The following is a 16,191-nucleotide window of genomic DNA, read 5'->3' on the forward strand; positions in this document are numbered from 1 at the left end:
AACATGAGATTCAGGCATGTATGTGGCCATCAGGCAGTTGCAGTGAAATGGATGATTCTGCTCTTCCAGGTGTATTGACACCACTGCTTGCCAGGACACGATAAGGCAAGATGGTGGTGAGGGGGCATCAGGTTAGTAGCGGGTGCAGATGTACACACATTTGTGGCTGCCGCCGGCAACCCAAGGCTCCCTTCATTAATCCCAGCTTTCATTTTAGTTGTAAATTGCATGATTTTCTTACTCTTAGGGTTGCAAAGGAAAGTTTGAAGCTTTGAAGTCTAACGGTGGCATTCAACCAAGTAATTGTGCAAGCACAAGGATTAGAACTAGTGCAATGACATTTCCTCCCTTCCCACATGCCCTGCACCACCCCCAAATCTGCTCTGGAGGGTTGGGGACTCATGGGGGGAGGAGACGGGGAGAACATTCGATTCAATTGTGCAAGGAGACATTCACCTTAGTGAAACATTCACCTTACTGCTACAGTAGAAACCTCAGAAATAAGGGGCAAGAGGACAAATAAATGGTGATTTTCATTGAACTATTTCCAAGCCCATTTCAGGGCAGATGTTAGATGTCACATTTGAGGATTATTTCAGACATATACAGTAGATTTTTTATGCTGAAAAAGCCCCCCTCGGCTTATACTCGAGTGAGGCGGGCGGTGGTGGTGGAGGGACGAGTGGCCCGAAAGGAGCCCTTTCAAGCTGCTCCGTCCTCCTCCACTGCCACCACCATCAGGTTTGTGGTGTGGTGAACTGACTTATACTTGAGTCAATAAGTTTTCCTAGTTTTTTTGTGCTAAAATTAGATGCCTCAGCTTATATTCAGGTCGGCTTATACTCAAGTATATAGGGTACTTAATCTTTGGCTCCGGGGATTTTTCTTAAATAGCCCTCATTGTGACCATGGTTCCTATTCTTGCTGTAGACACTGGAAAGTAATTCTGGGTCCCGCCACCACCACCAGCATTGCTACTAGGAATGTGAATGGAAAGCTGATTTAAGAAGCCCCAGAAAAAGCGATTCGGGAGAAGAATTTGTATTGGAAAGTCCACAATATTGTGCTATCTTACCAGAATATGAATTCAACTATTATTATTGCTGATTGAAAAGGAATATAGAAATTTTTAATTTATATATTTTTTCACTTTGGGGTTAACAAGTTTGTTAACATTTTTGCAGCAACAAAAAATAAATTTACCAATTGAATAAATACACTATTTTTCTTCTTCTTTTATATATATGAACACATATATTTTACAAAACCCCATAGCAGCATGGGAAATAAAGATCCTTCTACAAAAAGAAGATGTTAAGTCAGTGTACAAAATAAAGCTTTAGAGTTTCAAAATCATATCTGGGCAAGAGAGACGTATACCAGTTAGAGGTGCTTCTTCCATTCATTTGCTCCGGAGGCCCAGGTGAAATAGTTCATTGAGAACATACACAATCCTTCTCCTCTTTTCTGGATATTGCACTTACAAATCCTTGTTTTGTCAGGAAGGATTGAGCAGATTCAACAGCAGAGATGTTGTTGCTACACAGACAGAAAGAGTTAAGAGAGACGCCATCTTGCTGCCTATGGCTGAGCTTTTGAGATGACGACGGAATGCAAGGTCTGGCTGGGGCTGCTGGTCCAGAGGCTTTGAAAACCAAACAGAAGGGTTGACTGAGATGTAGCTGTTGGTTATCCTGATGTGAGAAGGGACGGTGGTTGTCCTAGAAGAAAACACAGAAGGGCAAGGTTACAAGGTTACATTGGATTCCATGCATACTTGTCATTGGGTTTTTAAAATGTTGCTGGTGATATTCAGTGCCAAAGGCCCAAATCTCCCCTCCCTCTATTGTCCTGAAAAGGTACAATTTTCCATATGACAAAACGCATATTCAGTTGCTATGCAAATAGTGGGGCAGAGGACCTAATCCATAAACAATAGACTAGACTCAGAAAATCCTCTTGCCAAACCTGGTGTTTGGGCATATATATTGAAATGAGCATAAATAAACCTAAATACACTTGGATGAACATTGAAACCGTGGCCTTATTTCACGTAACTGATGGACGTGTGCTTACCATGGGGATTACTTGTCAGCATGCAGCAAGTTTTCCTTGAGGGATAATTTTGTAATTGAAAGGAAAAGGGACTGATAAATTGTAATGGTGATTCATGGTTCTGTGTAAATATGCCATATAATGAACCTGATTTGAATTTGGGGTTTTGTTCATACAATTTTCTGCATGTGCTTCCTATTTATTTCCAAAACAAAAGTCATCGTGTTGTGTGTTTTTTTTTTAAAAAAGACCTGAACAGATGTGGAGCCGATTCTATCAGAATATTCTCCATGTTGTTTTTGTAGTAGTTCTTGTTGTTTAAGGCTGGAGAACAACTAATTCGTGTTTCTCCTTTGGAAGAGGTCACTGTAATATTAACAGATAACCATGAATTTCATTAACGGTATTGTATCACATGAAAGTCATCAAAATCTTCAGTGTGCCAGACTTCAAAGGAATTCTCACAATATTTTGAAATTGCACATAGCCTAGCAACACAAACTATTGAACACAATTGGTACTTAGGGAATAACATGTATTCTTAATTGTGAAGGCAGGCAAATAGGTTGATTTGTTGCCTGGGTGGTGGCAAGCTGTCGGTGATACCCCTTGCAGCAGTATTCACAGTACCTACCCTGGAAATATGGGCTGTGTTGTGTTTACTGCATGGGAATGGTGTGGGTGGCTGAGGGAGCTCCATCTTGGTGGTGGCTCTCCAGGTGTGTGGGATGCTGTCACCTGTGGGATGCTGTAACCACCACCAACACAGAGCTCCCCAGCATCCCCCACCCCAATGCTATGTTTTGGTTCTGCAGATTTCCAGCTGCCCCTAGTTGTTCATCTCAGGGAAATACTGTGTGTTTCAAAGATGGTGTCCACCGAGAATAATCAGAGGTGGTGCTTAGGTTAATTCTTAGACAACTGCAGAGGGGAGAATGCCTTGTAAAATCCAATAACCTTTGAAGCACGCCCTTGGAGTGATTACTCCATCCTCAACCTAATGATTTAAAGATGTGAGAGTCCTTTCTGATTTGGCAACAACAAGAATTTCATCCTTATTAAAACCAGTCTGTCAGGAAACGATATATCATTCTCTGAGAAGGAAAAAAACACCCACCACCCTAACTTTAGAATTGCTATAACTGTTCAAGGTTATGTAGCTGGAAAATGGCACAGATTCTCATGAAGTGTCTGTGTGGTCCTTGGGCAGGAGATGACAACATTAACTCTTCCTTTTGCCCTCCTCCCCACTACCTCAGAAATGCTTTGATGCTTTTGTAATATTTTGGGAACATCCCTTCATAATTCCATACCATGACTTACCACCACAGTCGACACAGCCTCCCTTGAAGAACCCACCCCATTTTTCATCCAAGTCCCTGGGCTGAGACAAGCCTTTCTGTGTGTGTCGTTTATTTTGCCAGCCCTTCACAGACAACCGAGGAAGAATGAATTCAATAATAGACGCAAAGCATGGATGGTAACACTGCCTCATAAAAAGGCCTGCTTGCTGTTTCTGGGCAAGCGGTGACATTTCTTGATCTTTCAGACATGAAAAGCTGCCTTCTAACAATATGACACCATGGTCTTAGGGCTTATCCATTCCTAACTTTCCTCCGCTCTTTCCAGGCATGGTCCATGATTTAAAGCTCCATATCTGAGCACCTTTTTTTGTTGTTGCTCTGGAGCTTTCTCACAAAAGCCCACTCTTTTAGAGCTCAGTTGGAGCAAACATCAATCCACAGAAAATGCTAATTGATGTTTGCTCTGATGCAGCTTCAAAGAGTGGGGGTTTTGCAGGGCAAAAAATAAATAAATCCCCAAATGCTTGGACACTGAGCATCCAAGCAGAGACTATTACCTGGAAAGAGTGTGGCAAAAGACTAGTGTGGATAAGCCCTTAATACTAGCCAAACAACATAAAGGTTAAAATACCCAATAGATTACTCCAACTCCAACTTGAAAAGGAAACGAGCTCTGACTGATTAGTGCTAGCCATCTATGTTCTCTTGCAAGCTTTAGTGTTCTGATTACAATCCCTTTCCTACACTTTTTCTATTAATAGTGGGCAAGAGGAATTTTTTTATACATCTGTGGTTTCTTCTTTAGCCACAGCTAAAGTCCAATTTGACAGCCAGGATACAGCATACACTGACACTTTCCCCTCTGATTAGGGGTGGACTTTGGTTTTTCAAATTTCAGTGGTGCCCTGTGAGGGGTCAAAATTTGCACCCCTACCTCTCACCCTCTGTTCTGCTCAATTCCCTGTCTTCCCTGTGGTGCCCCCTTTGCTCAGCATCCAGTGCAACAGAACTGGTTCCACTGCCCTAAATTTGCCTCTGCTCTGATCCATGAATTAGAAATGCTTTGGAGCAGCAGTACATACCCTCTAACATGCAGTGTCCATTAGCAGGGTGAAACCTGACAACCTTTTGGGTCTATGCTTCTTAAATACTGCACCTCTCTTTTTTTGTCACAATCTACCTTGAGTCCTGAATTAATACTTCTGGGGGGGGGGATAAAAAATTCATCTACATGTACTACAAACTTTCAACGGTTGGACAAAGAATCTCACAGCAGGGAATTCAGTAGCAGTACAAAATTTACTGCATATACATTAGAGATGACAGGAATGAGCCTACATAATTTTAAATTATTATTAAACTTTCTCTTAATTTAGGATTCCTACCCCTGCATTTAATCCCTGTTGGTCTTTGTTGAAGTGGATGTTTTTCTCGTGTTTTATAGTGGAGCAGGATAGGCAGTCGTTAGCTTTCTACACATACAAACTAGATGCTAAACTATATTAAGACTTTTCAGAACTAGTTTTAAGGAACATCTGGCAAGTGAAATCTATGGATATGGAATATTTAAATGGAGAGGCTCCTATTTATAAATTAAAAGATCCACCAGAACATCTGCTAACAAGTGGTCTCCTGGAGCTCATCTGCCACCCACAGTTTTTCATCACCACTGATAAACATGTGCATGGATCATATGCAGAGGCTACCCTTCCTTTGAGGTGCTCAATGAACATGTGGTCAAGCATAGTGTAAACATGCTCTTCTCAGGCAGCAAACTACAAGTGCTTGCAAAGTTTGTGCTTTTGCAGGCCCACAAAATTAGCAGTACAGGAGATGGTGGTTGTGTAGTTATTGTTTGCCTGGTCTGTTTAATCTACACTAAATGTTTAAAAAAGATAGCGGCCTTGTAAATTGGACCCATAGAGAAGAGACTTGCTACCAAACACATGGAAAGGCCATAGCTCAGTGGTAGAGTATCTGTTTTGCCTGCAGAAGTTTCCAGGTTTGATCCCCAGCATCTCCAAGTAGGACAGAGAACTCTCCCTAGATATAAAGGTCACCTGCAGAGGAAGTGTGGAAATGCCTCACATATCTTCCTTGTGGCTCACCATGGTATATAATAGTTATCATCAAGATATAGAAGCTGAGCTCCAAATCATCACAAGAAGCTTACTGAGTGACCTTGGGCAAATTAGCCTCTCACAGCCTCCTCAGGTTGTATTAAGGATAAAAGGTGGGGAAGGATATTGTGCACCAACTCCAGAGGAAGGATAGAATTAAAACTTTAAAAAGAGATAAATAAATGGTATTTGTCTATGATGTGATCACAAACCCTTCTAGAAGCTGAAGAGGCCATGTAACAACCTAGCTTCTTGTATGCTATAGCTGTTCAGTAGGCAAAGCACCCTCAGGAACATGCTAGCACTCTTTAGCCTGGCAGGGAATGGCTCTCTTTAAAAGGCTGCTGAACCTGGCACTTGGAGCCCAGAAACTGAGAGCTTATGAGAGATGAACTCAACCAGACTTCAGAACTTGAAAAGGGTTTCCTGACTGCACTGTGCCCTGACACAGAAGTTCAAAGGAAAGGACTCATGGGAGCTCTTACTTTCTGTCTGTCAACCCAACGATCAGGGCCAAACACCTCTTCTGTGGAGGAGTCTCTGTGGGTTTGACAACAGATTCAATGGCTTTTATTTCTAAGAATTATAGTCTGTATTCCCAGCCCACAGGGTTCGTATAGTGACTTACAGTCAATTAAAATGGAAGTCTATATAATAAAACAGGGGTTTTATTATAAAACATGTGGCCCTCCAGATGTTGCCAGACTACAGATCCCTTCTTGCCTGTCTATGGGCAGGAATGCTGCCTGGGGCTGGGGGGGGGGGGGTAGGACCAGGTGTTCCCCATCCATGCAATTAAAAAACCCCATATAGAATACACATTCAAACACATTTTTTAAAAAGATCCTGTAGAGGTCTATAAATGAATTTGATCAAGCATAAATTAGCCTACACCAATATAAAGATTATAACCATCTTCCATAAACTCAGAAATGAGTCAGCCTGGTAATCCTGGGCAATGAGATCCTTAAAGAGGGGACCATTATAGAGAAGCCCCCGGAGAGCAGCCTGGGGAAGACTCCTCCGTGCACACCGTCCTCATTACAATCACACTGTCCACAGCTTGCCAAGTGAACTGCGTTGGAGTGTGAGGAGTGCAGTTGACATGACAAGGATGGGCATGTAGTCTTGGAGGAATGAAAGATTAGCAGTGAGGCAGCAAAAATTAGTCGTGGTTAGCAGCTTTTGGCACCCATGTGGTCCTCAGTGAAAGCCTCTGGGCCCCGAGCCACAACTTGCTCACAGGTACCTTATTTTCATGTTCTGTTGTAAACTCAGATGGGAAAAAAGTAATCCTACTTATTCCACGTTTTCCTGTGTGATGTCAAATAGGCTTAACAATGGTAAAAAGAGAAATATTAACGAAGCATGAAAATTTGCTATGCAGGCTGAATATAATGTCACGCTATGGGCGTGAGCGCTAACTTCCTTGCCTCTACTTTAATAATGCAAAGCCTAAGTAGCAGGACTTGAACCCCTGTGAGATTAAAAAATAAAATAAAAAATGGCTTCCTCTCCTAGCTGGCTGATCATATGAAAATGCATAAAGAACACATGTTCAGAGCGTTCAATTAATATATCCTGCACACTCTGACCAGACAACTAATCCAAAAAGCTCTACTAAAGCCATCAAGGGAAGGAGAGGATGCTGGCAGAAACAATGAGTGGGGAGATTTACTTTTTCCTCACAGACACTGTTGAGTTATGCTGTGCCGTTATTTTACTTGCACGTCTTGCCTGCATTTATCATATTTATCAGGAAGCTGGGGATGTCAAGAGCAGATGTGGACCAGTTGCACAGGTGCAGACTCGCGGGCTTGGGCAAGGCTCTGCTGATACAGCGGAAAGGTGGATGTGAGCCTCCTCTATTAGCTGATTTATGCCTGGAGCTTCTTGCCAGATGCGGAAGAAGAAATACATGTGAACGTAATTTAGAGACTCCTCACAAGATTACATAATGCAGCTTGGCTACCTTGAGCACTTGGCGACGCCCCTTTCCCTCGCACAACTGGGTTGCTTGAAGAGTGATAAAAGTATTAGGCTTCCTCCCTTTTTCAAATGGCATCTGCATGATTGTGAGAATGAAACCCAGGTGTGATGTTTATTCCAGGTATATTAATTTGGAATAAAACCAATGGTCACCCAAAACTGAGGTTTCTTTCAGCCATTCAAACAAAGCGAAGTCTGTTATAAATTCTAAGGTGAGAGCATCACAACACTCTTAAACAACAGAGACGGCTATTTTTATACATGCCGTGAGGTAAATTGCAACCTGATAGCCTATCATACTCAATCGCGATGCAGAAAAGGATGGTTGCTGATGCTTGGGGATGCCCATCTAAATCTTGTCACAAAATCCAGTCTCTTTCTCAATATCAGATAATGCTCTGAGCGTGGACAGCATTCTCCTGCTACTTCTAGGGAAGGATATTTATATGGTATTCTTTCAGACTCCTATAGGTGGAAAAGACCTATAAAAGCTTGAAAATACAAGACATGTAGCAACCTGCTTTGAACTGAAGAGGCACCTGGTCAGATTATTGGGATTATTGGGAAAATGGGACAGTCATGCCCAAAACTGTACGAAGCAGCAGGAGGGCACCAGGTTGTGAAAGACTATATTACATCAATCAACATGTCAGAAAGAGGACACATCTTTTATTTAATGAACACTTATGTAACTGAGATGTTGAGCCATGTTTTGGTCTGCAATATACCGAGCTGAATGGCCCCCCCTGACCTTGCCTCTGATTGGCTGCCTGACATAAAACTGGCATGTCTCAGCTCCAATGCCACTCACACAACATCTTCCATTTTTGCATAACTGGCTCCCTTCTTTTATACCTTTGTGCCATTTCCAACCTTTTAAATAAGATCTTAGTATACCAAACATGAAGCTTGTGGGTGCCTCTCAAGACTTCTGTGGGGGAAGGTTAGGTGGCCAAAAATAATAATAAATCTGATTCGTATTCTTTATTTCTACTGTTCTCATGTACACCACTTAAGAGAGTTTTATTATATTAAGCAACATTTAAATCTATATACATTAACAAAAGCACCTATGCCTCTTCTGAAGAAATTCAGCCTCTCCATTCATTAAGATAGGCACTATATTTTGGTACTGTGTTGAAATGCAATGGAAACAATGGGCATTTCTTCATTTCAGGGGCAGTTAAATGAAATTAAACATCATTGTGACTGACAGCATTCTGTTTTGCATCACTACATTGCCTACAAGGAAAGGGCAAGTGCCTGAAATTCCAGCACAATTGATAAGGATTGCTAGCAATGGCTATAATTAGTGCATTTTATTGCACTTGACTGCCTTCACCATTGGGGTGGAGTGTTTCTCCTCCTTGCTTTCTCTCTCTTTACACTGTTAACATTGAGGCTGAAAGAGCTGTCATATTTAAAAGAAGCTGATAGTTGCTTGTGCTTTGTTGTCTTTCGGGACTGAGCCTTCATTGTCAGCATGCCACATAAATGCCATTCTTGTTACTATTATTTTCCATTCAAGTACAACTTGGTTTGCCTTCCACATATATAGAAAGCACATACACTGTGGGGGAGGAAAGGATGCCAAGGAAAATGTTCTGTCTTAAACTGATGAAACATGAGGGCAAAACTCAGTCAATAGAAATTGGGAAGAGAGGTCAAAGATTATCTTTCATAACATAGGGCTTGTCCACAAAGCCAGTTATCTCTGCAGAGCAACTGAATAATGCTATTTGTTCTTAGTTGAAAGCCCATAATCTTATCTTTCTCCTTCTCTTTCCCCTGATTGCTTGTTTTCTCTGTACCCTGATTTCACTCATAATCACTTAAAAGGTCTGGTCAACTTTAATCCCTACTTCTGCACTACAGCAGGAAAAAGCACCATCTGGAAATGCTGTCAGAAAAGTGCTTCAGATGTTGGAAATCCCTGAGCAAGCCTTTGTAGACTCACCCATCTTCTATCCGAACCCAGAGGTCATTGAATTGTCTTTGGCGATGGTTTTTATACTGCTTCTTGTGCCACTTCTTCTGCCGCCCAAACTCTTCCAACTGACTGATGCTGTCTGGCAGTAGAAGATGTGGAGGAAGACTGTCTTCTTCACTGGACTGAGGAGGCACTGAAGATGACGATGGTGACACAGGGTCAAAAAAATGGATAGCAGGTGTGGCTGTTGCAGAGGAGCCTCTAGAGGGTGGGTTGATGTTTGCTCTGGGGATGCAAAACAAGCTTATCAAGAAGTGATTTGTGGCTGTGCTGGAAAAATCAAGATCTTAAACAACTGGGTTGCACTTAATTCACACAATGCCACTATTAGGCACAACAGATAGTATACAATATGCAATATTGCTGTGCCTTCCATGAGAAGGAAGATCAAGAGCCACAAAAGTTGTGGATCTGCCTCCTTATTTTATTCTGAGCACACAAGTCAGACATCAGCAAACCTGTCCTGGGCAAACTAACCTGATCTAGGGAAGTGAATGAGAGCCTGAAGCTGAAGAATGAATAAACTGCTACAGTGAAATCTTTTCCTTTGGAATTTTTGGGAAACCAACTAGTCTGAGCAATGGACTTTCACTCACAATCTTATCGCTCCTTACCTCCCCACTGCAGCCCTCTGTGTGCCTACAAAAACTGTTCTAGAGGGTAGGAGGAATCTTCCAGAGCACAGAGAGGGATGAAGGAGCTACAGAGTGGAGAAGAACAAGTAGGATCTCCTTGTTCTTAGAATCATATAATTGTAGATTTGGCAGGGGCCACAAAGGTCATCAAGTCCAATCCCCTGCAACGCAGGAATCTTTTGCCCAACGTGGGGCTTGAACCCTGAGACCCTGAGATTAAGAGCCTCATGCTCTACTGACTGAACTTTCCCAGCAGGATTCCCCAGGTACAATGTTGCATCTCACACTAACTTTGCACAGGCACTCAGTAAGGATGCTTCCGGTACCTGTTTGGGAGAAAGAGGTTAGATTCACATAACCATATTGTTCCTTCCAAGTCTATGATGGTCTTATCTTTGAAGAAGTAGAGTTTCATTTTAGTTTCATTACATTTTTGATAATAGTACAAAACATATAACGTGGCAGCTTTGGGCCTTGTGCCATCATTTTGCTACTGCATCAGAAGCAATGCCAAACATGAGCTAATATCACTTTATAGATTCCCATAAATTCCACAATGGGAATATTTGTCAATTCAAGAATTCTACACTTCTTTACATATAACTTTCATCCTCTGCCCACAGACCACAAAGGCATCTGTCTTGTTGTATGCAAATCATGTAAGTATGGAAAAGCTTGCAACATACATAATTATTTGCCATGTTATATCCCCCTCCCAAGTATTTGGCTGCAATTGTTAAGGATTTTGGTGACAAATGCTTGTACATCTCATTGCCTGAAACTGCCACACTCCAGCAGTGTAGAAAGGAAGGCATATATAATATACATAGGGTCTTGTGGCTTGCATTTAGGAGACACTAACATATGTGAGGATGCAGTAGTAGTAGTAGTAGTAGTAGTAGTAGTAGTATATTATTTATACCCAGCCCATCTGGCTGGGTCTCCTCAGCCACCCTGGGTAGTAGTAAGAAACAATTATATTCAATATATTCAATGGCAATATGCCTCTGATCTGTCACCCTACTGAGGAGAACCACATAAACTGTGAGATGTTTAATCTTCTTCATTTTATCTTAGGACTCAAATGTCTCAGTAAAAGGAAGAGAGGAGGTGGAGATATTTGTTGCAATCACTGACACTTCACTCATATGGGTTAAGCTTAGGCTTGAAACATGTAGCAGTGGGTAGCAGTGGGCTCTTCTTAGCTGGTTCACACATGCCATAGAACTGGCTAGAGTCCATTGACTGTAGTTCGCAGCCATCATCCCACAATCATCTTAGCCTCCTCTTCAAAATTTGTGCAATTTCACTCATTTTGGAAGGAAGTTATATTTATTGGGAATACTTAAAACAACAAGAACAACAACAAGTAGAACAACAACAACAAGAACAGGAAAGGAGAAATAGCTCCCATTGTTTCACAGGAACCATGTTTCATAATCTTTGCCCCTGAAATAAAGCCATTTCATTTCTCTTACCGCCAAGAAAACCCCATTATGCAATAAATGAAACTCTGAGGAAAATGAAAACCACTTGCGGTGTCCTTCCCCAGAGCATATTATGTCACTCAGGAAACATCCTCCTTGGTGTGTATGATTTTTTCACTGAAAGTTTGCTTGTTTGATTGGAAGTGCTTTATCACCGTGCCAACTGCCTGAGATGGTATCTCTGCCATTCATTCACATACTTCCCAATGGCTGAACGACACCCTGTCCCCCCCTCTCATTCCAATAGGTTTGGCAACTGCTGCAGATTATAGCTGAAACTATGGGTGGCATTTGGCCTAGATTCTAGCAATCCTGTTGCTAGTATTTTTCTATGCATTGCTTCATGCCAGGATATTTTGGCAATATCCTCCAGCCGCTTGCTTTGCTAGCTTGTGTATGGTCCACTAATGTTTTTATTTAGTGACTCGACCAGAAGTCTTGTTGGTGTTGAATTAAACTTGCATTTCCAGTCAAACATCTACAGTGGTGCCCCGCAAGACGAACGCCTCGCAAGACGGCAAACCCGCTAGGCGAAAGGGTTTTCCGTTTTGGAGGCGCTTCACAAAACGAATTTCTCTATGGGGTTGCTTCGCAAGATGAAAAAATCTTGCGAGTTCCCGCATGGGTTTTTTCGCTTCCCCCCCTTTTCCTAAGCCGCTAAGCTGCTTAACAGCTGATCCGCTGATAAGCCGTTTAACAGCTGATCGCTAGAAGCTGCTAGACCGCTGTAGCGCTAATCCGCTAAGCTGTCAATGGGCTCACTTCGCAAGACGAAAAAACCGCTAGACGAAGAGAATCGCAGAACGGATTCTTTTTGTCTTGCGAGGCACCACTGTACTTCCAATATTAGCATGCAACACTTCATATAACTTCTCTGGACACCACCATTAATAAAAGGCCATCTCACCTGTAGTCATTTAATGGTGATGCCCAGAGAAAGGTTTCTATAGTGAAATAAATAAATAACAAACTAAGATTTCAATCCACAACCCACTTACTTAAAAACAGTCCTGTTATAAATTGCTTTTGAGTCTCCCTCAAGTCCTTTGATAGCATTGTGGCTAAATGGTCAATTAGCTACAAACTGGGATTAAAATCCTGACAGCTGTGAGCAGAAAAAGCTGCTATTTTGTGCTTGCCATAGAAGTGTAGAAGACATAACAACCAGGGAGATGGACAAGAACTTTATGTTCTCTCTTGAAAAAGAACATAACAAGAGAAGAAAGCCTCTGACTCCACCCAGCTTCAAGTACTCCCAGTCCACCTAGGGACTAAACTGTATAATAACACTATCCACACGCTGCGCTTGCATGAGTCATGTGTACAATTAGCGATATGAAACAAGCTTCCATACATGGAACAGATTATTGGGTTGCAATTTGATTTTCCTTCTGTCAAGATCTTGGGTAAACAGCTGCCCTGCATTAGAAAGAAGTTCTGTGAATTGTGGCCTACAATTATAGAGTTCTGCATTGACTTTGAAGCAGTCCCATTAAAGTCAGAAATACTGGAGAAAGTGGGTAGTGGGTTGCAGTAGTAGCCCTTGTAGTTGTAATGATTTCAACACATGCTGAACCACTGCTGCTCAGTTTAAAGAGATTAACTTTGGAAGCTGTTCAGACAAATGTGTGAGAGGCTTCTTAGCTTGACGGCATGATAGTATATGTGGGAGAAGTAAGTGCCGGACAGTCCTGAGTGACTGCAAACAGACCGCAGACGTCAACAGATAAAACCAGCAATCTCTGTAGGCACATGATGCCACTCAATACTTTTGTAGCCACTTGGGATGGTACAAAGTGTAGCAGCACTTTGTTCCAGAGGAATATTACTGGAGGCTGAAAAGTTTCATCCACAAGACACAAGTGCCAAATGAAAGAAAGCAGGATAAGCTCCTTCCACCCTGCATGCTGCAATCACTTGGAGAGATTGCTTTTCCCTCACTATGTAATTTGGAGTGGTAAAGAGGTATGATTCGTGTTAGAACCACTCCAGTTTTTTAAAGTGGATTACTGCAACACAGGGCTGCATTTGAAAATGGCCCTTTGTGCTTCAATTAATTCATAGCTGATTTTGAACCTTTAAGGCCCTTCACAGTTTGGGACCAGGGTACCTGAAGGATTGCATTTTACCAAGTTTAGTGACTCAGATGGCAAGATCCTCTTCTGAGGCCCTTCTCTGAGTGTCCCTACAAGGTGAGGTGGGTGGCTGTTTGGAAAAGGGCCTTTTAAATGGTGGCACCCTGGATGTGAAATGTTCTCCCCATAGAGGCTCATCTGATTGCTAATTTGTCATCATTTCAGTACCGAGTTTTTTCTCCCCCCCCCCCATCCCTTCAAAATTTGCTATCGTCTCAAAATTTCTTTAGTTTACTCTTCTTTTCCTGCTTTTAAAGTTTTCTGCTGTTTGTTGTTTTGCTCCGACTTTTTTTAAAAAATCTATATAGTAACTTGCCCAGAGAACGTTTTGTTATAGGGTGGCCTATAAAGGAAGGAAGGAACAGACATTGTAGTCCATTTTTTCACAGGTAAAGGGACCCCTGACCATTAGGTCGAGTCACGGATGACTCTGGGATTGCGGCGCTCATCTCGCTTTACTGGTCGAGGGAGCCAGTGTTTGTCCGCAGACAGCTTCTGGGTCATGTGGCCAGCATGACTAAGCCGCTTCTGGCAAACCAGAGCAGTGCACGGAAATGCTGTTTAGCTTCCCGCCAGAGCGGTACCTATTTATCTACTTGCACTTTGACGTGCTTTCAAACTGCTAGGTGGGCAGGAGTAGGGACCGAGCAACGGGAGTTCACCCCATAACGGGAATTTGACCTTCTGATTGGCAAGCCCTAGGCTCTGTGTATTAAGAAAATATGCCAAAAAAGATAAACAAAACAAATCTGGTCCAAAACCCATCAGTGAGATTTCAATAAGGCCTATACAGTACTCATACAGCAAATATTTTTAGCTTTACAAAGGCACTTGGCATGAACAATTTTACTCTCTACCCTTTTGCAAATGAGTACTAGTAGCATGTGCATGTGCATTTTTTTATTGTGCCAATGACAGATCAGGCAAGAAATCATGGAGAATTGGGTGCAGAAGATTTGCTGTATCTTTCTCATTATCCCTTAACCACTCAGACTGCAATGCATGATATCAACAGGGGTTTCTTTTGTAGATATAAAAACTTGTTGGCTAAACCACCAAGATATTACTACCAAATTAGCAGGTTTTCTTAGGAACAAGTAAATAGAAGGATGTCGCTACATGTTCTGGAAATATCTTGCTGGATATGAATGATATCTAAAGAAAATCCAGTTCTTCTATCAGTCAAATCAACAGGACATTTCTCAGAGCAACAGGACTAATTTTTTTAAAAAAATCTTATTTTAAAGTATGTTGCTAATTCTTTTATCTAAAATTTACCCAGAACAACTACATTTCTTGACTACGTTCCTTGAAAGTTAATTGGATATATAAATGCAATAAAATCACAAAGGAAACAATTTTATGAGCAGATGGAAATTCCTTGGAAATCTGGTGTGCATATTTCCAGTGACCAATTTGTAAGGCATTCATTCCTTCTAATCCCACAGATTTGGTTTAAGTCAAGAATTAATTTGTGCACACTCAAGTTGAAATGTTTTGATTTAATCCCCCACCCATCCTAGTTAGAGGCTATTGAAAAACCTGTTGTCATATAAAAACAGGTGGAAGGGTGGGATGGTAGAATAAAAAAAAGACTCCATGCCCACAGCAAATCATAACATCAAGGCCATGGAGGCTTAACATTTGGCTATGGGCTTTGGTTTTACAAGCTGCACAATAGAGGATCTCACAGGCCAAGTTATTCAAAGATTAATCAAAATAGTTATTCTTGGCAGGCTAAGGAAGCCTTATTTTTCAGATTTAATTAGGATATGGGCTGAAAGGTCAAGAGCACCAGATTTGGCTTTCAAAAAACCAAGTTGGCTTTTAAGAACTGATGCACAATGTCACAGTGAGCCTTGGGCTCCCTTGCTCTGTCTCCTCTTCTCTTTTATGCCCAAAGGTTTTCACTACCCTGAGTACTACCTTCTTGACACACAATCTCAGGGAACAGTGGTTTAAACTATGCTATGAAAACAAGCCAGAATATGAAATCATGGTTTCGTCTTGGCTCGTTCTCACTAAACACGGGCTCCAACTCCACTATACATTTAAAGCATTATCATGTGATTTTCAACAGCCATGGCTTCTATCAGATAATCCTGGGGACTGCAGTTTGTGAAGAGTCCTGAGAATTACTAGGAAACCTCTATCCCTCAAATTGCGCTACAGTTCTCAACCCCTGTTCCCAAGGAACTCTGAGAAAGCGTGTTCTCCTTCATGGAGAGCACATGTTGCGATGGGGGCCGCCAGGACACTCCAAAGTTGGGGGCGGGCTAACTGATCGTTGGCCACTGATGCGATTGGGGCTTCCCTTGTTGTTGGGAAGAAATTAATGTTGCCATTTATTGATTGACAGCCAGAAATGCTAAAACTCCTTGCACGAGGCTAGGGCTTCCTCTTTTCGCCCGTGCAGCGGATTGCCCGTCCCTCCCTCCCTAGAATAGGGTTGTTCGCTTTGACCTTGCTATGCCTG

The 16,191-nt window shown here is 42.0% G+C and overlaps 1 protein-coding gene across 1 annotated transcript in view; it reads right to left on the reverse strand.

The window, feature by feature from the left end:
- Nucleotides 1-1,211: 1,211 nt before the first annotated feature.
- Nucleotides 1,212-16,191, reverse strand: part of TRABD2B (TraB domain containing 2B) — a 256,380-nt gene continuing 241,400 nt past the window's right edge. Inside the window, exons 6-7 of the mRNA XM_081913972.1 lie at nucleotides 9,426-9,683; nucleotides 1,212-1,721 (exon numbers count right to left, since the gene is read on the reverse strand). Coding sequence (XP_081770098.1) covers nucleotides 1,499-1,721; nucleotides 9,426-9,683 — 481 coding nt within the window. The 3' untranslated portion in view covers nucleotides 1,212-1,498. The remainder of the gene's footprint in view (nucleotides 1,722-9,425; nucleotides 9,684-16,191) is intronic.

The sequence above is a fragment of the Podarcis melisellensis genome (genome assembly GCF_964234715.1).
Source record: "Podarcis melisellensis genome assembly, chromosome: 6".
Lineage (NCBI taxonomy): Eukaryota > Metazoa > Chordata > Lepidosauria > Squamata > Lacertidae > Podarcis > Podarcis melisellensis.